The sequence below is a fragment of the Rhamphochromis longiceps genome, linkage group LG12 (genome assembly GCF_057381845.1).
Source record: "Rhamphochromis longiceps isolate RC_006_pf linkage group LG12, R_longiceps_female_GT1.1, whole genome shotgun sequence".
Lineage (NCBI taxonomy): Eukaryota > Metazoa > Chordata > Actinopteri > Cichliformes > Cichlidae > Rhamphochromis > Rhamphochromis longiceps.
In genome coordinates this window covers 19,774,268-19,800,023 of record NC_140568.1, presented here as the reverse complement: position 1 = coordinate 19,800,023, position 25,756 = coordinate 19,774,268, and the positions used below count along the sequence as shown (strand labels likewise).

Genomic DNA, 25,756 nt, shown 5'->3' with positions numbered 1-25,756 from the left:
ACCTACATGAAATTATTTGTTTATCTTTTTTTAAAATAAACTAAACAACACCCTGCTGCCACATAGAGGTCAAATTTAGAAGCAGAATTTACACTTGAGTACTGAGACATAACTTGCCTCCTTTTTCTTCATGTGTAATTTGCAACTAATTAAATTGCAAAAGAATCCATTCTCACATTTGTGCAGGGGTAATTAGTATCAGAAAGTCGTGAATAGATAAATGTCGCTGTTGGTAATTAGAGTCTTATAGTGCTAATCATACTGCATTGTGAACTTTTGCATTCAGAATTACTGAAGACTTCTGATATTTGCAGGTGTCCAGCAGAGCACACAACAGGTGATGTCTCCGTGTGAGCGTTTGCTTTGACTGCCCTTTTCAGAGGATTCCTCTGCACAGAGGACCGCTTTCTTCGTGAAGAGGTGACACTTATGTAAGCACGGTGACAGCCCCGTCCCCCGCTGCGTGTAAAGTGCACATATACAGTTCACCGTATGTTTTCAGATTCACACTTACACTGTACAAGCAAAGGTGATCATTAATGTATGTAAACAATGAAGTATTTGATTAATTTGATATTAATAGTGCTTATAATAATTAATCCCCTGCCATGTTTTTTTTTTTTATATTTTTTTGTTTTAACTAAATTTGGTGATAATATTATTTTTTAATTAGTAATTTAAAAAATGACAGATAGCAAATATCTTATTTCTGTGCCATGGAGCATTATTATAGAAGACTTGTAAGCAAACTTATTGATTAGAATGACCGTGGGTACTGTAGTTTAAGAGTCAGTCTCATTCATACCCTTCTGCTATTCGACCAGGACATCTGTAGAGCTATTTTAACGGGTTTATAACAACCGGTCATTAAAACTGGAACCAGTTTCAAATATGTGCAAGTCTAAAAGCTTTAATCTAGAAAACATCATGCTGAGGAAAAAAATACTATGGCTAATTTAGAAATGCTGTCATCACATAGTTTGTCCAGCAGAGCGCCTCGGACTCCATTGTGGCCCAGAGCTGAATACATACATATATATATTCACCAAAGCGCCAAGTTTGACTGGAAAAAGTCCCCAGCAAATCTCCTTTTCATCATAGGATTTTCATTAGAAGTGCTGGGAATTACAGAACTTTTGAATACTGCCAGCTTTGAAACATGCAGCTCCTAATTTGCAGAAACTGCACTTTCTCTGTTTTTCTCAGTGTTACAAGGTTTTGTTTCTGGAGATGGACAGCAGGCAGAGTGAGATGTTACTCGTGGAGGCCAGATGTGCACGTTTAGATGAAGCCTATCACTAGTTCTGCTTTCATGGTAAAAGAAGTCTTGTAGCTGAAAGCTCCAGATGGGCAAAGGCAGTGCAAAGACCAGCCTCGAGAGTGCTGTCCATCAAAAAACAGCCTCACATGTTTTCACTCCTCCTTTTGCTCGGCTTCGTGATATGAGAAATGATGAAACAACCTGCCTTTGGACCGCACTGGTTTTTAGATGAAGGTGCAGTAGTTAGGAGCTGCTGTCTCTAAGCTTTTCACACGTGACAAATCTGTTTCAAGGCACCTGAACTCCTTAGTTATCTCTGACCTACCAGACCTACTTAAGGCTTCTCAGTCAATAGCTTTGCGCTGCCTGGAGGATTTGGCTCAGCTAAAGTTGAACTGAGCTGCAGAGCAGCACATCAAAGCCCCACCCTCTGTGAGTCGACCAGATGTCCCATGGTCATTTTTAAACTCACACCCCGGTGCATGACATGGAGCAGTGAGCAAGCATGTAGACAGAGCTGGATGGGCCGCTTGGAAATTGGAAAAGGAAGCCTGTATTTATGAGGTGGTTTGAGGTGCTGTGTTAAGACAGGCTTAGACTGCCACTCTGCCTCTGACAGCTCTGTTTCCCCCTGAGCTGTGGTGACCAGAGACTGAGTGAGGTGAAGCAGTAAAGGCAGGAGGCCTGTCAAAGCACACTCAGAACCAAGATGGACCCAAAGTGGACTATCTTAAGCAGGTGATGCATCGAATCACATTACCAGAAGATGCAGAGCTCCAGCATTATCTTTGCTGACCTCATACTTCCATGATTAAAAACAAATAGGGAGCGCAGAGTTTATTCAAAAGCCAAAACCTCTGCTTTTCCTTCATGGGCAGCAAAAGCATGTAGGAAAATTAATGAATAAGTGTAATCTAAGAAATAAAGATGCTCGGGTTGTACTTTTTTACTGCTTACCTCTGTCAGCCTCTTGTTTCTTTGTTCCATGGTGACATCATCAGGTTTTAGAGTGCCCCACTGAGACTGAAAGCAAGAGGTTAGACGTGTGGTCTTCTCTGTGCCGCCATCTTAACAAGCCCCCGAGCTGCACTCAGAGGGAAGCCGCACATCAAATCTGTCTTTCCGTACCTCAGCTAGAGGCAAGGTGAGTGATCTCCCAGAGCAGCTCTCCTCGCCGCTCCCTCTGCCGTGGTCGGCCAGCCCATGTGAGTCAAATTATTGTAATTGAGCAGGGGTGTAGTCGGGTGTGAGGTGATCTCTCTCTTCACCCCCTCCCAGCCTCTTTTCTCTCTCTTTTTTTTTCTCTCAGTTATTTCGGCACATGTTGTGAAATGACCAGAAAGCATCTTTTTTTCTCTCCCCCCTCCCTTTCCTCTAACGCTGCCTGTAACACAGAAATCAATTAGCTCTTTTCAAGTCAGATCAAAGGCTCAATACACCGTCCAGAGCTTTCCAAAACCTCCCCGGGACAATTAAGTCTCCCTTTGGACAAGGACCAGACTGGACAGATGAAGGGAGGCTGCTGCCACTGTTCGTGTCAAGTAGACATAAACGGGCGGTTCTCTGGCCCTATTTCAATGAGCTTTCCTCTAATTGACCAGTTCGTTGTGCATTATTGTGGCAGTATGATGGTTTTAATTCTTCGTGGCAGAAGAAACACTTCATTTTAACATACTTGTGCTGTTTTTTGCCACGTGGCCAACACGGTACAGCCTCTTCATCCTGCATGGAGGCGAGGCACCCTGACTGGCTTTGACTGGGTCTCATTTGTAGTCATTTTGAGTCTGAAGACATTGCAAGGGATTATGATCATTATCTATCTTTTTGCATCTGTTTTGCACTTGGTTTTGTATCTGTTTGCTGCATTTTTTGGTCACTCTTTGCAGCACTTTTGAGTCGTCTTGCAGTTGCTTGCATCTCTTTGTGGTCGTCTGTTTGCCTTTCCGACAAGGAATGTTAAACCTCTGGGCCTGCGTCCCCCCCACCCCTCTACCCTGCGGGCCCAGTACTCTCACTCAGTAAACCACCGGTGCTGTGATGGCACAACATGCGACATCTAACTGATTGGACAAGGCAAAGTGGATGGAGTTTTCATCCACAGACAGGTGCACTGACCCTGTCCACCCTCGAAGGTGCCACTTGCATTTTATTGGACATTTATGGCCAGCCAGCATTTTTTAACAGCCACCTGGATGCAATAAAAGGCCAGCTCCTGAGCTCTGTGGCTGCCCAGAGGATTTCCCAGCAGCTCCCGCGGGACCTCTGGCTAGTTAAGATGTTTATTAAGCTGAAAGTGGTCCAGTGGGAAAACACAGCACTTCTGAGAGATTCGGGCCAGCAGTTTTCTTGTTAGTCGGAGCGCTCCCTGGAGGATTGGGTTTCTTTTCCTTTCAAACCTCGCAGGGAGGACAGGGTCAGTTCACAGGGCACGAGGTTGACCAACTGGTAACTAGGCACATGAACCCAGGAATGGAAATATCTAGAGAGCATCAAGGTCAGCTTGGAGTGATTCCCACAGTTCCAAACACCAAGTATGTCAGCTAAAAGCATCCGTGTTGTGTTTCTAGAAAGTTCAGCGAAAATACAAAGGGCTGCATCTATCTGTAACAGGTCTTAGCCTTATTGGCTGGATGAAGTTAAACTGCAAATGGCAAAGTGCACTGTACTTAAATATTAAAAAGAAAAAGCTTATATATGGCTTTTACAATGCACAACTGGGGTTATTGGACCAAATCCTCTTTCCAGAAGAGCACGGTGAAATTAGTTGTGCTTGCTGTTTGACAGATCTTGACCTCACTAAGCTCTGCTGGATCTCTAGTTCAAAGCCCCGGTCTTTAGCCTCAGGCACTCTGCCCTAATAACTTCATTTTGCCTCTGTTTTGCTTTTTGAAAATTTTTCAGCCAAATACACACACACACACACACACACACACACACACACACACACACACACACACACACACACACACACACACACACACACACACACAGGAGTTTATAATAACCCATACAGGAAAAGTAGTAGTTAAAATTTCTCCTTTACCACTCGCCTTGATAAATATATGTTTGGCTCATCTAATTTCAACTTTCTCTTCAGAGTCTCGGGTGAACACGTTGTGAACTGAGCCGCACAAGCAGGCAGTGATGGGTTTTTAGTGCTCTCTGCCTAATGTTCAAGACAGATTAGAAATGTTCGCCCGTGACAGATGCTGTCTAGATCTTCACTACCAGATCCACCCAGCTGCAAAACATCTGGCGGATTTCTACCTTTTTCTCTGAAGTGCAGCCTATTAATGACACACCCGCAATCATACATGTGCACGTGCACACACACGCGCACAGCGAACACATCCACCATGTTTGATTGTGACAGGGAAATAATCACACATATACAGATGTGTGATTGTAGGGAGTTTTTTATGGCTGCTGGCCTCGCCTGGAAGATTTCCTGCATATTTTGTTGCCATTGCTGTTTTTCACATTTTAGGTATCATTTCTTTGTATCTATTGTTGCTCATGCAGCAAAACATGGATGGAGTTCTCAAACTGTTGCCATTTAAAAAGGAGCCATTCATATGTAGGTCTATATCATGAGACAGTATCTTAGCCTAGTTTAGCCACAAAGTCTGCAGTTTATTTAACAGACACAGACTTTTTTAATATTCCACATGAAGTGCTATGGTTGCTGTTAATGGCACACATTCTAAAGTCATGCCCAAACATTTTTACGAAGACAATTCCACTGAATAACACGATGAAAGGAGCTGCAGTTCTTGCTTGGGCTGAGACGCTTCTGCAATAAAGATGAAAACAACCACGTGACAACAAATACCATGCATCCTGCTCCACCACGACAATATAACATCTGTTGCTTATGTTTTAAAGCCAAACTTTTAAAGTGTTTTTTTAAAGTGTTCTCATTGTTTTGTTCTGGTACTGCACACACTCTGCACCTCTGCATGGGAAATTTAATGGCCCTCGTTGGACGAAGGCTTAAGATTCTTTAGGAACTCATCAACAGAGAAAGTCACAAATACATGTGTGTGTGTGTGTGTGTGTGTGTGTGTGTGTGTGTGTGTGCGTCAGATGGAGACATTTGGAGACCATGGTTTAATTTAGTTTGAAATTGCTATGCAGTAAGTTGTTCCTCATGTGTCTCAACAGCTTAGGCTCACATGAAGACTTTTTGGCCATCGCCTGTGTGTGAAGTTAAACAGAAAGGGAAGAGGGAGATCCCCACATCACAGAATAGAAAGATGTTGTTATTGCTGGGCTTCATAATGTTCATCTGTTGCCATCTGTGGTCCAACTTTGACCAGCCTTTTAAAATGTTTTGGAGGTAATCCGTTCGAAAATGAAAAGTAATCATTAGGCTTTCATGAAACATTTTGATATTTGTTTTTTATTATTTTGCATAACCCAGTGCAGAAGAGGCCTTATTCAATTTGCATTTTTGTAAAAGAAAAGAAGAAAAACTATGAATCTATGATGTGCAAGTGATAGTAATTATATTGATGTTGAAAGGAAACGTTTATTTTCTTCTTTACTTTGGCATCAATGCAGCCAAATTACAATAAGTTTAAAAAAAATATATATTAATTATATTTAGAAAAGAAAAAGATGATCACAGAAATTTTAATGGAAATAATTCAATAACTTTATGTAAATTCATGAATTAATTACATATAGTTATATGCTCCTATTATACTCTTAATCTTTAGAGAAGATTGCCATTTTTGCTTTGGTAATTAAATGCTCGGTGCGACATTAACTCGCAAGTGAGAGGTCCTTGACTTCTGCAAAAGTACACAGAAGGTGTGCATGCTTTTTGTTGTGTCTCGTGAACTGTGATTGAATAATACAAACAAAAACTCTATCAAAACAATATGTAGGATGAGGCAAAATTTGAAAAGTAATGCATAAAACACAAATAATACAATAATATGGTAATAATACAATAAGAAACATGCTTTCAGTACTTATTTATAATATATAAGTAGTAAAATAGTTTAAAAAATTATATTTATTGTTAAAACAAACAAAAAAACAGCTGGCTTTCTTTGCTGTTATAGTTATATAGTTATAGTTATAAGTTACATGTTTTTTATTCAGACTGAACTGAATAATATATTTTAGATTTGTTTTTAAAATGATGATGTTATATTATATATATATATATATATATATATATATATATATATATATATATATATATATATATATATATATATATATATATATATATATATATATATATAAAACACCCAGCACGCCCCTGCGGGCGGTTTATCCTTCAAGCTCGGGTCCTCTACCAGAGGCCTGGGAGCTTGAGGGTCCTGCGCAGTATCTTAGCTGTTCCCAGGACTGCGCTCTTCTGGACAGAGATCTCCGATGTTGTTCCTGGGATCTGCTGGAGCCACTCGCCTAGCTTGGGAGTCACCGCACCTAGTGCTCCGATTACCACGGGGACCACTGTTACCTTCACCCTCCACATCCTCTCGAGCTCTTCTCTGAGCCCTTGGTATTTCTCCAGCTTCTCGTGTTCCTTCTTCCTGATATTGCTGTCATTCGGAACCGCTACATCGATCACTACGGCCGTCTTCTTCTGTTTGTCTACCACCACTATGTCCGGTTGGTTAGCCACCACCATATATATATATATATATATATATATATATATATATATATATATATATATATATATATATATATATAAATTGATAGAAACAAAAGAAATGCAGAAATAATAATATAAGACATTGTAATTTTATTATTAGAAGTACGGACATTGAACTATACATTTAAATTTCTTTGTAAGAATTAAAGCAAGGACTTTTTAAACATTTTGGACGCCCATAATAAGTAAATAAATACATAAATAGAATAGAGTATACGGGTGAGAGTTCTTGTAGGACAAACATAAAGTTAAATAAATAAATAAATAAATAAATAAATAAATAAATAAATAAAAACTATATGTATATACTTCACTGAAAGCCAGACACAGTAATAACAAAATTAGTTAAAGCAAAATTAAAACGCTGTGCTCACTTGGTTTTACAGAAAACATTACATCACATTATCTTTTATTACTGTAGTGTATTTACAGTACATAAATAAATAATGTGTATTAACCTGTTCTTTTGCGTTCTCGTGTTAATGTACCTTTAAGAGACGATAAAACGTTGCCGTGGATGAGCAGCCACTGTTGTACTTGTTAGTTTTGTCCAGCAGGGGGTGCTGTTGTCATTGGGATAGTGTGTATTGTGGCTCTCTCTCCAGCGTCGCCTTATAGCTGTGAATTAATATGTGTCCGGACTGAGTCAGGAGACCAGGTGCATAAATCTGACTCGATCGTGGATCACTGTCATCAGATGAGCCGGTCCGTCACGAAAACCGACAGCGCTGCGTGTAAGTGCGCCTTAAAAATGACGGTGACTTATTAAAACGTTCTTAAACGATGCTTTTTGGCTAGCAGCGTACTTTTCACAAGATTTGCTTCCTATTTTAGGAAATGTAGACAAATACAGATAGTAATAATCTCAACTTTGAATTACTGTTCATAAAAATTACATCCAGTATATCATTAGAAGTGCTACAGGTATACGCGTGTGGCTAGAAAGTGGGACTATATTTTTTACATATTAGCTTAATTCGATTACAGCTTTAATTTGCTCACTGCGTCATAGCAAATGTAGCCTAAACGCAGGTAAACAGATTTCTACCGTAGTTTTTTGTTTTTTTGGGGGGGGGGGGGGGGGGTTTTAAGAAAGAAAGAAAAAAAAGTTGTATGTCAGCTTGCTGCCACGCGGGCCTGTCAGGCCATTTGTCAGGAACTCAATAAATTTGTCAGTGGAGGAGGAAGAGAAAAAAAGCAGAATTCAATAAATCATAACATAAACAAATCTAGCCATGAGTTGACAGTGCTGTATTATACTTTGGCTTAATCCTCGGGGAGCTGGGATTATCCTGCACTGGGCTATCATTTTTTGGGGGTGGTGGTGATGGCGGGGCTGCCTCAATAAAATAAGAAAGGCCGTGTGGTTCAATGTGGAGTAAAAAGCGGGAAAATGTGACAGAGTGGGTAGAAAGACAGTTCAAATGACTCCTTTGTTATCCTGCATGGTAACATATATGTAACTACACCAACGATTTGAAGAATAGTATTTAAAATAATGGCATGTAAAATACAAATAAATAACTAAATAAATATTTAAAAGCGAGGTAAATTTAGTAGTCCTATATCCCGGCTCTCACAGGCCGATGGGGCCCTGGGCTGTCTCACTGTTTGTTGTTGCAGTGGTTCACTGACTGTTCACTGTCTGAAATCACATTATAGCTGCATGAATTTTTTTAGCCCGTGAAACCAACGAAGAAGTGCAGAAAACATTCAGTATCCCAAATTAATTTACCGCTGATTGATCGGAAATTGACGCTCAAACCTTTATAATAATCCTCCCTGTTGATCCACGAGGCTCAGCCTGTCCGTTGACTTGATGGGGAGAAAAAACAACAATTTTTTTTAAGTGATCTCCCTCTGAAACTCTGTCACAGCCACAGTAATGGCCAAAAAGACAAAAGAAGAATATGACACATTTCTTCCCCAAGTTCGCTGAATCTCTCTAGGCTCAGAAACTGCCCGCTGCTGCTCAATGTGAAGGTTTTGTAGGTGTTGAAGTGCAGATCGGCAGCAACAACAAAAAAAATAAAGGAAGTGTGTGTGTGAGCGTTTGTTTTTTTCATTCGAGTTTAAAAAAAAAGGGGGCATCGTGGAGAGCTTAGACTCATTAAAAGATCAAAGTGAGTTAACTATCAAAGTCTTCAAGCCCTGCAATTTAGGGAGCCATTATGGCTTTGGTTTGCTACCTCTGAGGATGTGAAATGCTCGTCCCAATTTCGCTGAGGTGTTTTATTTATTTTTCTAAAGAAAAAAAAAATCTTATCGGCGAGCTTTGTTTTAGGAATAATTAATAATATGAGCGTTTTAGTATAAATGAGCCTATAATGGTAAAGAAAAGGGGGGATTAGATGAGGTGCAGCGCAGTATTACCGGCCCACACATGCGGGGTGATATGGATTATAGTTTTACGTTTTAAAGGTGAGACTTTGCGTCGCTGCATTGATTGTAGCCTCCGGGTTTAAGCAGAGCAGGCCGGGCACTGCTGGAGTTATCCTCTGAGCTGGAAACTGAATGAATTGTGAGCGCCTCCCAAAAACACACCGCAGTGTAAATGTAATTAAAGCAGAACGATTGTCCGTATTTTTTGTGCCCATATTTCATTTTTATTAAATTTAAAACGGTGTTTTAATTTAATGAAATTATCGTAATTATTTCGTTCCCTTTCCTGCAGTAGGCTTTCTCTTCTCTTTTTTTTAATCGGCCTACACTGATTAATTATGATACATTAATTTTACTCCTGCGAGTGGGCTGTATTTATTTCCTTTCTTCCTTATGCACTTTCCTTATATATATTTTTTAAATTCTGCCTTAATGAAATTGAAAAGTTTGACTTTAAAGAAGGCAAAAGTTTGCGCAAAAACCGCAGTTTTATTTTGCTTCAAAGAAGAAAAAAAACTTTCCTTCCGCGATAATTCCAGTGTGGAATCACGTTTTTGCTACTTCCCCAATTGAAATGAAAATTATTATTAAAATTATTATTTATTTATTTTTAATGTTTTTACTTTCAGAATTATTAAGTGAAGCCTGAAACCAGAATTACAGCGAACTCCTGCAGGAACGTTAGCCTCTCTGAGGGCGCATTATAATGATCTCTTACCTTTCCGATGGACGTAACAGTTCTGCTTAGCTTAAAGTAAATTGCCTAACTTTAGGGACCATTGCTTTCTGTTCTGCACACCTGCTGCAACGTTTTTTTCCGCCCTGGAAGGCGAGGGAGGGCTTGTCATGTAGTGCCTCATTAAAACACCGCAGGCTGAAAGTCGGCGGATTGATTTATTGAATGAATGTTTGATGTCCTCATTCACGCGAGTGACCTGGCCGATAACTGCTAAATGAATGGAGGGAGGAGAGGTATCACATGCTTTTCTTCCTTTCCTTTTCTTTAAATGTATTGATTATATTGTATTGGTAGTCCTCCGCTCCTAATGCTGCTTAGTGGTAAGATAATCCAATATAGTGGGCGGAGGTAATTGACCCCATGTTGATAGAAGCGCTGGAAGGAAACCAAGCAAACCGGGGGTGGATGACTTCATGAGTGGCAGGTATGTCCTCATTTTAGCAAGAACACGAGTCCTCCGATGAGAAATGCAACGAATTTAAATATTTATATTAGATTTCGGTGTGCTGTAAACATTTCTGCGATGGTTAAATCCATCTAAAACTGCCACTGTTGGTGAAATCTCCTCTCTGCGCCTGTGTTTTAGTGATCGGCAGCTGTTCTCTTGTTGAACAGCAGAGGGCAACGCCAACAATCTCTTCTCTGTTTCACCAAACTGGGCTACAGGTCATCGCCTTGATGCTTCACAAAGGCTGTAAGAAACAACACACAGCAGGCCTTTGGACTGAAGGTAAACACTGGCTGTGGAGATGTGATATACTGACATATGATTTTTTTTTTTAAGGGTCCATTTTTTTTTCCTGAGAGGAAATATTGCATTAAATTATGTAAAAACAAATACCTGTTTATTTGCACAGTTTACTTAAAAATATATTGTTATTATTATTATTACGTGGAACCGTTATGACACTTTAAATAAAGTCCACAAAAAGCTATAGCTCACCCCAGTATAATATAAATATAATATTTACTATAATATAATATTTACTGTTCCCCGGCCTTCTCCATGTGTCCACTCTTTTTTTTGCCTACCCGGGGTGTGTAGCTATAGAAGTATATTACATTGTGCCACGCAGCGTGTCACGGGACACAGTGGACGATCTCATTAGCAGCCCTGTAATTTCAGGCAGGCCTCAGTGCATTAGGGTACCCCTCCGCAGATTTTTAAACATCTTGATCGCACCTTGGATTTTTTTTCTGATAATGTCTGATTTTTTTTCTATTTGTGAAATCTGAATTCATGGGTTTTTATTAATGTACCTTAAAAAGCACGTGGATTTTTTTTTTAACTGATAATTTCAAGTATTTGTAATATGGGGGTTTGTTTTGTTTTGCTGTGGGATCCTCACATTAAATAATAATATTAATAATAATAAAATTAAAATAAAGATCAGTTCTTAAATAAGAAGGTTGTATTTATTGTCAGGAAGATCGTGTCAGTTATTATTTATTTATTTATTTATTATTTTTCCTCTCTGACCTTCCTTAAGATGAATAGCTGTGGTTGGCAGAGGCGACCTCCGTGCCGGACAGCCCGCTGTTATCGCCACTGATCGCCAGGTGCATCAGCTGAAAGGCAACAGCAGCTTCCACTGGAGACAATACACAAAAGAGCGTGGAAACACAAGCACACACATACACACACTGCCTAAATTCATATGCATTTTTTTTCACAGTATATAACAAATGTCCACTGAGTCCACGGAGGGCATTTTATGGCATCAAAAAGGCGCATTATTTAATCCACCACACAATGTAATAATACTTCAATTGTGTTATTATCTGTATTATTATTGTTGTTGTTGTTGTTATTATTGCTATGATGGCAGGTCAGGCCTCAGTAAAATATCACTTTGGGCTGTCTGCTTTAGGTTGCCTGTCTGTGTGTTGTTATTGGACTGTGTGGAGCTCACTGTACTCTGCTCCAATAGCATCCCAATAGCAGTGAATGGAGGACTGAAAAAAAAAGTGTAGCCATGCATGCAGGAGTGGGAGGATCTACTCGCTTCAATCTCGATCTCAGACTTTTGCAGCGACAGGGGCACAACCAACCAACCGTCTCTGTTACTTCCAAAGAGTTACTGCCGGGACATCCTACACACACACACTCATACACACACGCACACACACACACACACACACACACTCTATACTATCTTTGGATTTGTTCTCAACTTTTACTTCTGCGCTTTTTTCCTTGGCGAGACTGTAATCCCGTGAAGACATTTTTCCAGACTTCTCCCGTCGGCTTAGGGGCGAGAAGATAAAGCTTCCTCGGTCCTCTTATCATAACAGGTGACTGTTCAGAGTTTCCACAGTTTCTTATTAGCTTTGTCTTCCTGCACGCTTCTCTGACACATCAGGGATTTACATAGCCAGCTTTTAACTGCCTTTACCTTTTAGCCATTGCGAGCACAAAGTCGAGTTTTTCCTCCTCACAGTTTAGTTTATTTTCCCCTTTCCTCCTCCGAGCTGCAGGCTGTATCCCACACGGATCTCAGACGGCTTCCTACACAGCATTTTCCCCCCTCCGATCAGCACTGTGTGCCCGGGATTTTCGTGTCACGTCTGACCGTATTCTTATGGATATTGCAACAGGTCTGGTGTCACTGGAGCGCCTCTCCGCGGGTGAACAGTCCGAGACGTGCATCATGCTAGACGGCATTAAAATAGAAGATCACCCCCTGCGATCGGGACAAGCCACACTCGGAGTTATGCTCGGTGAGTCTTCTTTTTCTGTTGTGTAAATTACTGTGATCTGCGCGATCAAACGCTCGCTTGTGTTTGGATGTCATTATAATATTTCATTTTCTTTTCTCTGCATGCGCCCACACTGCTGTTTATTTCCTGATATCAGTTCAAAAGTATGCAAAATCGACGAAAGGTCGCACTCATGTGTGCAAATGGATATAATAACAGATCCAGATAAAGAGAAATAGCCCCTTTAAAAAATGTCTCTCTCTATATATTACTATTATTGTTGCAGTCTGGATGATGGCGTAATTCGGGCCTTATATGAAGAGTAAATAAAACCAATTACAACCCTGTTTCCTTTATAATAATATCTTAAACCTCAGCGGATTTCTTCAAACAGACTGGCAAAATCTGAAGTGATTTGGGGGCTTTTATCAGTTATCACTTATTGCAGTCCTTGATTCAGGCCTATTTCCTTTCTTTCTGACGGGAAACTCTTGTGCCTTTTCCCAGGGACTGAATGTCATCACAGATCCGTGTGTGAAGGATGCCAGCGTCCCATCTCCGACCGCTTCTTGATGAGAGTCAACGATTCCTCGTGGCATGAAGAGTGTTTGCAGTGCACCGTGTGTCAACAGCCCCTCACCAACAGCTGTTACTTCAGAGAAAGGAAACTTTACTGCAAACACGACTACCAACAGTAAGCACAGTTTCCGGGAAGGACTTTTCGCTTTCCCTCCCTCTCTGTCTCACTTTCTCTCTCTCCCTCTCTCTCTTTGTGTGCATTTATTCGCATTGTTTTGGTGATTCAGTGATTTTTTTTAAAATCATTTTTTTCAAAAATGGGTACATTGGGTGGTTTCTGTTGACCTGACCCAGAGGCCTCCTGTGCGCAAAAGTGCACCTGAAACGTCATTCAGCTGTAGTATGAAATGCTATTTGAATTTTTAAAAAGATGTAACCGTGGAAATAAGGAGACTTAAACTAACCTGTTGCCATCGCTTCTTCCTCCGTTGGTTTATATTTACTTCATGTAAAATGCATATTTAAAAAAGAGAAAACGGAATTAAACCAAATGTCTTTTCGTTGTTAAGAAAAAAAATATATATATTTAATATTATAAGAGTGCTCAGACTCGCACTCGGGCTGCTCGCATTAGCGGTCATATATTATTGTCGTGTACTTGGCTTTATTATTGTCACACTGGCCCACGATATTTCCACGTTTGTCTCTTCGCAGCGGATGCATTTATAGCAAAAAGATGCGATCCCACTCAGGCCCGAGAATATGCAGGCGTGGTGCAGTCTTGATTTTTATTTTTTCCGCTTATTGTCATACATTTTCACTTTACCAGCAGCCGCATCAGAGTTTTTCAAATATGGAAAACGTAGTCTGAGACTACGGCGCTCTTACGATTTATTTTCCGATCAGCTCCTTCATTCTTTAAATCACTTTTTTTTCATTGATGTAATCAGATTTTACTAGTTAAAATAATAATATAATAATAATATCATTATTACCGTTTTAAGTTATTCCAGCTCTTCTTATTCGTATTTGGTTTATTAGAAATGCGTGGCAGGCATTTAACAGTTTATTGAAAAGCAATATGCGCAAAATATTGCACAGAATTACACCAACCTGCAAAGCTGAGGTTATAATTAAAAGTTCGGCCATGTGCAAAAGCGCGATTCGAAGTGCATAGATAAAATTATATATAAATGCATGTATAAATCTGGTGTAGTCATTAAATTTTCAGCTTTTCCAAATATCTAAACAATAATGATAATAATAATAATAATAATGATTACAATAAAAAAAATGGCTGTAAGTTAAATTGCTATACTGCGGCATTACATCAGCAGACTGAGTGCAGATTGTTCATCTGGACATTTGCTTGAGAAAATAAAACACCATAATTATTATTACAGCTAATGCTCATATATATATTTTTTAAAACAAAGGAGAATTGTATTTATTTTTTGTGCAATTAGACTAGTACAGTCTTAAAACTACCCATTGTTTTTTTTTAATTAAAAGCTACAATAGCTTTATGTTTTAATTCAGGCATAAGACAGAAATCATTTTAAAAAATGTAAGTTAAATTGCAGGTGTTAAATTTTTCCCATGCAAACACTTAAAGCAGGACGAGCATTCACTGTGAAGCAGAATAAATTAGTGAATGGAATCAGTAAATTATAACAAACCAGCAGAGATGGCAGATATAGGGAAGCAAATAGTGAGCTTAAATAACACAAGTATTACAATAGTGAGGGTTGCTGTTTGGCCTATGAGGACCCTGGGGTGGCCTGTGTTTCTCATTGCATGAGCGCTTTTCATGCTTGTCACTAAATTTTCAGCTTTTTGTGTCCGGCCTTTTTAACAATTCTACTTCGATTACCGGGACATTATGGCTCTCTGTTAGATACCGTGCAAGCAACAAAGAGTTACATCTATTGCCATGCGTGCCATTCATCCAGCTCTGTGACAGGAGTGTAGTCGGCTGATAACAATGGAAAATTCATAGCAGTAACTAGGGGATACCAGAGTCACGGCGTCACGGCTCAGAGGTGCCTGGAAGTTGAGACAGTCCGGCAGGGAGCGAGAGGGAGAGAGAGAGGGAGAAGGGATCTCTTTCTCATGCCTGCTTCAGCGTTGTCCATTTGGAGAATTTCTGAAATGAATTCGGTGTGTGTAAAAAGAAGAGATAAAGACAGACGTGCCAAGACTGGCAGGCTCTGTCTGCCTGCCTGATAGTGTCTACTGCCTGGCGTTTAGTTTCTGATATGCTCTTGAGGAACCATATTTGGAATATAGCTGACCATTTCCCTCTTTTTCCCTCTCTGCCTGGTGAGCTTGTGTGGCAAAGCTGATCACTGCAGCCAAACGCAACAACCTGCTGGGCGCCGTCCTGCTCTCACACGCTATTATTCATCACGTCTTTTATTCTTCTCCCACCTCCTTTTTTGTTTGTTTGTTTGTTTGTTTTAACTCCTCCCAGGTTTGGTTTTGGTCTTTGACACCGACACAAGTATAGTCCCTGCCTTTTTTTTCTTTTTCTTTTTTTAACGTTGTTTATTCCATTTGCATTGATGGGATACTTAAAGATGTAATTGGCACCTTTTTGACTTTTATGACATCCATTTAAGATGCATTTCTCAGCCCACAAACTGCTTTGGGCTGCGAAGAGAGCTCCTAGCCATACAGAGGTCTACGTGCCTAATAACATTCCTACAGCAACTGATTCATGCCCCGTAATCAGCTCTCACTAGCTATAATAAATCAAGGAATTGGCAAGCAGTCTTTTTTCACACCTTTGGAACAGGTTTAAGTGCAGACAGGGGAAAACAATTGTGTACTGTATTATTAAAACTCCCACCAACCCAGTTCAACACAACCTGCTCCATATAGTGCAATTATATAGTAACAAGATTGGATTTTATTAGTCTTTTTCCCATATGTTGGCTTTGAGAGTGTATGCACGAGTGTGTGTAACTGACCTGTGCTCGCCATTATCTGTTTTGTTATTTCTTTTGAATGAGGAATATTTTTGATGGTATTAAAAGTCCTAAAGAGGCTGTCGCCATGTGAGGTAAAATGAAAAATTAAATGTAATGTATTTACGGTAAGAATATTTTGAGGGCAAAGAGCTGTCAGTTGGACGAGAGGTGTAGTCGTGGAGGAGCAACAAGCTCAAACGAGACACGCGGTATGTGAAAGGTAGTGTGGAATCGGGCCAATCCGACCGAGTTTGTTGTGCCCTGGTGTTCGGAAGTCAATTATACATCATTAGAAAGAGAGAGATCTTTTCCCCAAGGGGGGGGGGGGGGGGGGGGGGGGGGGGGGGGGGCTTTTCTTCTAGCCGAGCAGATGCTTTGAAAGCAGCCGTGTAATAAGGCTTATCATTTGAACCCAAGTGTTGGACAACACCCCTGTAATGGACTGTCTTGTTAGAAACTGCCATAGGCTCCATCTACAAAACATAACATTAACTAACTATATTATACACCACGCCGCCTACTTTTGGGTGCCGCTGATGCATAAAAAACCTCTCATTTCATAGTGGATTTTTTTTTCCTCATGCTCTATAAACTTTTATTGTCTAGCAACATGTTATTTTAAAATGTTCCATTTGTAAGCCATCCAAATACATCAGCCTGCATATTTCTTTTTTTTTAATCTTTTACCTCACGTGCTGGAGGCTAAATTTAATTCAGGTCACGGTAGTATGAGCAGTAGAAAAACACAGCGGTGATGAAGCCATAAAAGAAGAGCTCCCAAAACTGGTCTTACCTCCCATGTATTCCAGGACGATCCCCCGGTGTGCTGAGAGGTGCTTTTTAGAACAGTTTGGAGCGCCCTCCTGTGAAATTGTTGTTTTTTAATTAGCCGTGCTTGGGACGCAGCAGCGGCAGCAGTGTGTGTGTGTGTGTGTGTGTGTGTGCCGGATAGATGCTGACGGCTGGGTTTCTGTGTTAGCTCACCCATTTTGTGTGCGTGTGTGTGTTTTACACTCACAAGGACACTCCCGTGTGGCCTGGCACTTGTGAACACTCACTATATGGATAGCAAACATTTAAAAAATAAAGAAATAAAAATAATTTTTTGTGCTGCCAGCGCAGCTGGGTAGTTTTGCAGTTAAAGACTGTCCTTGTGTATTTTAAAGTGCTTCACAGGCAGCTCTGCAGGCAGATGCGAGTGTGTATTACTGTTTTTTGTGTGTGGAAGGCTTCCTTAACTTTCTATTCCTTAATTCTGCCTAAAAAGGATAAAAATGTGTCTTTAGCTGCTGCTCTTGGGTAAATAAGAGAGGACCTCTACGGAGAGACAATTCTAATGTTAGAAACACAAAACTGGATAATATTGCTTCAGCTTGCTGGGATTTTTTAGTGCTCGGCAAGGAGCTAGCTGAAGCTGGCCCGTTCCTCTGCAAGGAAGTATTGGGTTTTATGTCAACATGGCTCGGCCTGTCCCAGCAGCATACTAGGATGCATCATCTGTCATCTCATGGTTTACTAACTGTGCACCCCACCCCGCCCCCGAAACACATTTAGACCATTAAAAAGACCTGTTAAAGTGTGTTTATTTGCATCACTACCAGCATCTGTGGGTTTTTTCTTCTTCTTTTGTTGTCCTTTCTAGTTCCCATAAAGTGTGATATTTAATTTTTCCGTGAGCTCTACATGTTAAAAAACAAAGGTGTTGTACGTTTTTAAGTTACATCCATAAAGAGTTCACTGGCTTTGTCTGCCAGTGGCTTTCTGACATTATCAGTAAATATCAAGTTCAAGTATTTTGTTATCAAATCGAGTGATGTCATTGATCTTCCTGTTTCTAAAGGCATTTCCCCCCAGTGTTTTAGTCCTCCCTGGGTGCAGGGGATGAGTAGTGTGTGTGTATGTGTGTGTGTGTGTGTAGCAACAGTTGGAGCACAAAGCACTTTGCAGGACGCTATGGGAAGCCACAGAGGCTCAGCCACGGTAATGCCCATCACCACTTTAGAGGCCAGACTGGTGGCAAGGGATGTGGAAAGAGGTCTCTGTGGCTTTGTGTGGGGGGGCTGTTGTGCAGGGGAGGAGAAGGATCTGCAGAGGGATCTGCCTGGTGTGCTCACATTACACTGGATGATAGCAGAGGGGTGCAGAGGAACTCAGGCGTGCAATTTGTTGGTAGCCACAATTTAACCTCATCTCCTAAAGCCAGCAGTTAGGCAGCCAGTGGGACATGTCAGTCAGTCGGGAATGCTAATCAGCGACGGTCGAGAGAAAGCCCTCGACTCGGCGATGCAGGGATTTTCATTACCGGTTCCAAGTCCTCGGGCCTTCAGGTTTATTTTCACAGCGTGACAACTCTTCATAACAAAAAGTACGACAACCACGAACCATTAAATGCAATTTACAAATTAGATTTTGGCTAAATCAGTGAAATACTGTAATGGCCTCCTTAAAGTAGCCAGCCGAAAAAATACACACGCTCAGCAAATGTTTTCAATTTTGATTTCCCAGATTACATGTTTAAATCAGGACAGCAAGCATTTTCAGTAGCCGGATTTTTGCAGCTACTATAATGACTTATTTTTAAAGGACGCATCGTTTTCCACGTGCCACTGAGAGGGTGACAGTTCCTAATTATTAGCAACACTTCTGATTACATTTCAGATCTTTTCATCTTTTGTCTGGTTTTATAGCCTGGAAATAGGCCACACTTGTTCCTTCAGGCTGGCAGGTCGAACGGGCATGAGAAATTGAGACATGGCCTCTGCTGCTGGCTCGTGATATTGCCGCTGGCCCCAACTGTGTATATGTGATCCCACTCTGGAATGTTTTTCCAACACGTAGGCTTTTCACAGATACACTAGAGAGGACTGGCATCATAGTGGCAAGTGCTGCATTCAGACTGTTGTGTGCCCAAGGCTTACTCTCACACTCACATCACACATTCTAGCTCTACATGGGAATGGGCAGAGCAGTGTGTTTGTCTACATACACCCCACGTTTTTTTGTTTTTTTTTTGTGAGGGTGTGGGCGCATGTGCATGGGCACTTGCTTCCTCTCTCTCAGCCCCTTTCTGTCTTTTGTCTTTAATCTAAGCAAGATCCACTGCCTCTCATTCACACTGCGTTGTAAAAGACACATTTCAGCACCTCGTCATGTTATGTTGGTCCTTTGAATTACAGCAGTGTAGATTTATTTATTTATTTTTATTTATTTATTTGCACAGATGCATCATAACACATTTCATTGTCTTCTTTTTAACCCTTTTAATCTTCATCAAATGAGATTAGCCCCCAAATACCGGTATTCCTGCCCAAAGTGACTGACAGAGATTTGCACTTTTATCATTAAGTGTGACACTAAGCTGGTCGGAGCTTTGTTTTGAATGGAGGGCCTGACGGAAACGGGGGCTCCTAATCCTTTTATTTGTGTCAGGCCTAGAAAAAGGGAAGAATGGGGCCGGGGTGGGATTGGGCTACAGAATGCCGTGGCCCTTAGTCCCCTCAAGACCCGAGCTACACAGCCAAGTGAGCATGAGAGTCATCTTATGTGGTCTGTGCACTCGAGTAGACACACACTCACACACAGGGGCACGCATTTTTGCATCTGCAGGACAGCATGTTTCAAAGTTTGCACCAGCATCTGCGCACAGTACAAACCACACGCGGGATTTTCTCCTACCTATGCACACAATCAGAGATAGATACACACAGACACGTACCTGCGTGTGTACCTATCTCTGTGAATCTGAGCAGATACACACACGGAGCGTGTACCTGCTCAGATTCACAGCAAGCATGAGTCCTGCCTACAAGTGCATAAATTCCAGTAGCAGGAGGTTCAGTCTAGGATGAGATTAATAAAGTTTGCCAGTTCCCTGGTCGAGGTCCAGTGCAAGGCTTTTGTCTGCAGCTCACATCGGGTTGTGGGGCTTCGGCTCCTTTTGTGTGTGCACCCTTGTGGTAATCCATCTCCAGCAGGAGTCCCCTGGGGCACTTTATTTACTCATTCAACTGTTTGGAAGTCTGTTAGACTGCAGATCAGATGCAGTGAGACCAATGTGATTACTTTAACCAGCACTTGCAGATTCCTGCCCAGCATCTTCTCTCACCCTGAACTGGTTTTGCTCTGCAGGTGGGAGGGAAGGTCCACACTGGCTCATCCTCCCCTGTCTGTCCTGTTTACCGGCATGGTTTTAGGGCCTGTCCAATATCGTCTGTTATGAAAATCCTGCATTAGATATTGAACCTCCTGTGCCCACACACCGTACAGCTGATAAATCCTTTATTATCTTTATGTATCTGACTTTGCTTTTCCTTTTTTTCTCTCCCTTGCATCTCAAAAATACAACCTTTAAAAACTGATGGCTTCCTGAATTTTTTTTGCTCTCTCAGTACGTCGTAATTCAGCACCCATAGCAAGTGTGGTGTCACAGTGTAAAAACTAACATCTATGTTTTATTGCAAACAGTGAAATGGATTTGGTTATCCATCCATCAACATAAACCCAGAGCTATGTATTTGGGGCTAACCCCCATGTTAAACCACTGCAGGCTGTCAGGGCTCTCTGAATTTACTCCTCGTGTCTTCCCCTTGGCGTGGCTGGGGAATATGGTTGCGATCAGCTGCCAGCACCGGCATCTAGAGCGAGAGCTCCCTAAACTTGCTGTTTAGAACCGGCCGCTGATTGGTGATGGCTGTCTTGGCAAGAAAAATAACTCCGTATGAAAACAGTGCAGATTGGATTTCTATGCGTCTGACTCACTCCCGTCCTCTCTGACTGGCCCCCCCACGGCAAGCCAGCATGATTTGTGCATGAGGTCCCGTGACCTATAGAAGCTTCAAAAAGCAGCGAGGGGAAATATTTGGATGATCCTGATGGGGGAGTGGAGACACGGGAGGGAGGCAGAGATGATGGGGGGGCTTGGTAAGAGCAGGGTTAAGCGATGTAAGGCAAGGCAGATGTGGAGAATCTGCAGTGCAGCCGTTATGAAAAGGGAGTGTGTGTGTGTGTGTGGGGGGGGGGGGATGATTCTGGGCTCTTAGCACCCATTAAAATCTCCACTGTCCTTTAGGAGAGAGCCAGTGTGTTCTGCTTAAAAAAACGTGTCAAACAGGGAGGTAAAAGTGCACAGTGGGTTGGAAAGGGCTGAATAGACGAGGCGTTTTATGATCAGGTACCGTGCCGTGATACTGATCGTTTGTAACCCCCCACCCCCCCGCTGTACACCCCCGATCCCTTCTCTTCTCCCTTTACCTTTCCTCTGCTGGTTGGATATTAATATTTCCCAGAAAGTTGCTACAATACATCTTCCTGGGAATTTCCATGTCTCCAAAGCGCTGAAAAATGATCCGGTGTCTATGAAAGAGATGGATAAGGGGATACAACATTTTTTTTTAAAAATAAGATAGTTGTCTTTGTCTTTTTTTTTGCACGTGTGATTTTCTAGTTGTGTCTGAATGGAAATTTCTATATTGCCACCTCGATAAGAAAAATGCGTTGCTGCAGGTGAAGGCCGAGTTGTTTGCTCGATTCATCTAAATTTTCCTCCTCTGGCGCGCGGTATTGTTTGATTCCACCTCTTGGCCTCATAGCACATTATTTATGCGCAGAATTTGCCTCTGGGGGCAGCTCGCTGGAAACCCCGTTGAACAGAAATAGCTGTAGTAGGCTGAGGCTCAAACCCAAACTCAGCAGTTAAAAAAGCAAATCTGTGCTCCAAGGCCGCCCCAATCAGTCTTTGGCCTCTGTGCTTGTCGCTGCCTCCTCCTGAGAGTAGGTGGGTTGACTGACCACCCCCCCCCCCCCCCCCCCCCCCCCCCAGGGTTTCTGTCTGCCTTAACGCTGGCCCTGCAGGCCCAGCATCACAGGGGGAGCGCTGTCCCAGCCCCCAGGCCAGATTTGTGATCTGAAACCAGAGCTCCATCGTTGTGTTGTGATCCCAGCTGGAGAGACAGCGCCGGGTCTGAGTTGGAGCCCTCTCGCAGTGTGCAGCCGGGGTCACTGGTGGCCTCTCGGCCTTCAGCACTCATCAATCCACCGTGCTTCTGCAAAGCACCAAGCGAGACTGAAATATTTATTGACCCCTCGTCTTTCAGTTATTCTAAGTTTCTGTCTCACAACAAATACTGCAGAAAAGAATTATTGATGAGGTCATGTAACTAATTGCATCTAGCTTAAGACAGACTGTGAATAGTAGATGAATGCTGCAAATGACTTGTAGCATCAGTAGCATCACACTGTTAAAATTCCTTCCTTTATGTCCATGTAACCGTAGCTGCTTTCACTCAAAGTCTTTATTATGGGAAGAAACCAGAAAAATTACGACTTAAGAAAAATGCCACTTTGAGTGTTTGTGGTGTGAAATGTTTATCTCATTGTATCTGATGGGTTCCAGCTCTATAGTGCATTTAGTGATGTTTCTTTGTATTCCTGTTTGAAAGTGCTTGCATGTGTGTAGCTGTACGTGCGCATCCCATGCCTGAGTCTGTCTGTCAGCCAATCACCGGACATGCTGTTGGCAGGCGATCCACTCTTTGGATTCTCCTTTTTGGTCGTGCAGCTCTGGAGGTGCAAAAAGTGGTGCATGCCACCCAAACCACCAGCTACTTACGCCCCCCCCCCCCCCCCAATTCTCTATCATCAGCCGAGCAGCCCTCTCTCTGCTCTCCAAGCTCTCCTTTTCCTGGGCCCCAGAATCTGGGCTGTGGCCTGTGGATGAGTGCTACATCCTGGCTGTCAGCACAGGGGTTAGCTGGGGATTGGCCTGTGGTGGAAGTGCAGTATCAGGCCCTGTCTGTCAGCTCCTCGTTCGACTTCCTCCCGCCCCTCGGCACAGGCCGCCGTCAGTGGCACAAACATACGTTGAGCTGTGACTGACTCGGATCTCAGGCTTGAAAATGAAAGCATCACCCTCAGAATAGGCATATTCATAGCCCTGCCAATGAAAAAGGGGCTGTTTAAGTGCTCGGGTGTTGTGTTTTTAAACAGACCACGAAAAGCTTTGACAGATGGTTTACCATTTCACCCAGGATTTGATTTCAGGTACTTTCAACCGTTTCTCTCCGACTTCCGAAGAATGACCGCTCACCCACGGCATGCATGCGAATACAGATGCAACTTCAATGCAACCATTTTCTTCCCAGAAAGGTCCGTTCCCTTTTGTCAGACTGATTTAAGAAAAAAATAAGTTCGCGCTGGATTTTTGTGTAAGTCCTGCGAGTTTTGTGCGTGGACTCTTAACTTCACTCTGTCTTTGCATCCCATTATCTCATACGCACACAGGTACGTGCATGCTTCCACACACATGGACACACATCTGTAGCACACATGGTCGCAGATGGGCCTACACATGTCAGAGGATTTGCGACTATAATCAGATTAATTGGTCCATCTCTCCTTGGAAACATCACATATACACTTTGAGGCTCTGGTAGCTTTCAGCTGGATGCTGCTTACACTAACCAGAAGCCAGGCAGCATGCACAAGGTTAGAGAGGTCACAGCACACTCTCTGGCATCAACATCGCTTTATGGCTTACATGTTAGAAAAATTATTATGGCACTTACAGCCTTGTTCTGTCTGACAGAGAAGGAATTTCTATCTAATACTCTTGAGGGTTCCAGACTTTCTTTACTCTCTTTTAGTTAAATTTGACTCGGAGAAACCTTTTTTTTTTTAACAACATAAACATCAAGGTTTGTGTTGCTTGGCAGAACCTTCAACCTCCACAAAGACAGTGGCAAAACATGTTTGGCCATTGGAACGAATACTATAAGTGCATTAACCATAATCCTTATTAACATTCGCCAAGCTGCATGCAGTTTCACCTCCTCAGTACACTGTGTATGTTTTTCTTGTTTCCCACAAGTATGTCTATGTGAGGGTCTATCTACACACAGCCATTCATGATTTTATTATAGGTTTTAGCTTCACCACAATTTATACATTGGAATAAGTAGTTCTCACTGTGTCTCTTTCTCCATTTCAAATTTCGCCATCTCCTCGGAACTACATAGACTTGTGCTCACGTGTATTTTAGTCGTCATTATTGTGTCTGTGGGCAACTTGGGTCATCTTTCCTGGCAAAAAAATACTGTCATGTCATTGTGCTGTAGGGTGGTGATGTCCATCCAGTGATTAAAAAGATCAACATACTGAATCATCAATACTTAATAGAGGTTTGATGTTAACACAAACACAAAAAAACATATCTTAAGTACGGTGGCCTCAATGTGCAAAACTGACCACAGGATACCATTTTAGAATAAGAATTTGTTTTCCTAACAAAAGATATTTGCAAAACTACACAATGTTTGCATTGCAAGGCTGTTTCACTAAACAAAAACAAAAAAAACAATAAAATTTCGGCATGCCAAAAGGCTTCATCTTTTTTATTTTCTACTTCCTTGCGTTTTCCAAAATGCCAACATTTCTAGATTAACATGTGAGAAAGCTGATTTCATTTCTGTTGTTTTTTAGCTTAAAAATATCAAAATATGTCATTTGTTTGAATCATTGCAGTCTGATGATAATGCAAATGGATACAAATTCACTTGTAGCACTTTTGTAACTGATTAACTTTCACCTGTATCATTGGAAGAGGGCGGGGCAAATTTCCCTGCCTGGATTGGTCGAGTTGAACCACCTCCAGGCATGCATCCTTGTTAGACAGGGATGTGGGGCACAGTATATGCATCAGAAACAGTTTGTTAAACTACATATTATCAGGTATATAATTTTGTCAGATATTCCAGACAGCAAAGTTAAGACAACAAACACTGGGAATACTGGAAATTCCAGCTGTTCTAGATTGCGTCATTGGTGTTTTTGTGCTCAGCTGGGATTCTCAGTCTGTCTTTGGCAGATTTTTCCTGTGCCGAGTCACATATTTTTAAATAAAACAATGATTTTTAGTTTGATGATATTTATTTTTCTTTTTATTTATTTATTTTTATCTGTGTTTTTGTTGTGTTTTGCATCTAAGGGCTGCTGTAGGACAAATGACTAGAATCAGTGATGATGACTGGCACAAATTTCTCAAAGGTATGAATAAATCATTTTAAAGTTAGCTAAAGGTAACCATAAAATTGGTTGGAAAGCTAATGCTAATGGATGCAAAGTCGTAATAGGGAGCTAAAATGGAAAAACGGTTAAAATACTTGGTAAAAGCAGTAATTAAATTGCTGAAATGACCACATATCCAGTTTAAAGGTAATTCAAACGAACATATTTAGAATGGGGCAGGTTCATCTTGAAGTTCATCTAACAGGCTGTGTGAGTAGAACAGAAAACCAGTCATAACTGCTGCTTTTGTAGTAGAAACAGTGTTTATGCACATGCACGCTGACTTCCAGCCAAAAGTCAGAATCGTGCATGAATTTTCTTTCGTGTTATTTATATTATCCAGCCTTAAATATCAGCGGGATGAGGTTAACCAAATCACAAACACAAAGACGGTGTTAGGTAAGCCGTCAGTCACGAACAGAGTAAATTAACCTTCACATACTTCC

The 25,756-nt window shown here is 41.5% G+C and overlaps 1 protein-coding gene across 2 annotated transcripts in view; it reads left to right on the top strand.

Annotated features, from left to right (window-relative positions):
• The first annotated feature begins 10,325 nt into the window (after window positions 1–10,325).
• The window catches only part of lmx1bb (LIM homeobox transcription factor 1, beta b), a 48,107-nt gene continuing 32,676 nt past the window's right edge, over window positions 10,326–25,756 (top strand). Inside the window, exons 1-5 of one of the 2 annotated variants that reach the window (XM_085425102.1) lie at window positions 10,326–10,483; window positions 10,646–10,789; window positions 11,550–12,354; window positions 12,538–12,780; window positions 13,267–13,453. In XM_085425102.1, the coding sequence (XP_085281228.1) occupies window positions 12,642–12,780; window positions 13,267–13,453 (326 nt within the window). In that variant the 5' untranslated portion in view covers window positions 10,326–10,483; window positions 10,646–10,789; window positions 11,550–12,354; window positions 12,538–12,641. The remainder of the gene's footprint in view (window positions 10,484–10,645; window positions 10,790–11,549; window positions 12,355–12,537; window positions 12,781–13,266; window positions 13,454–25,756) is intronic. The other variant, XM_085425104.1, reaches the window with a different exon arrangement.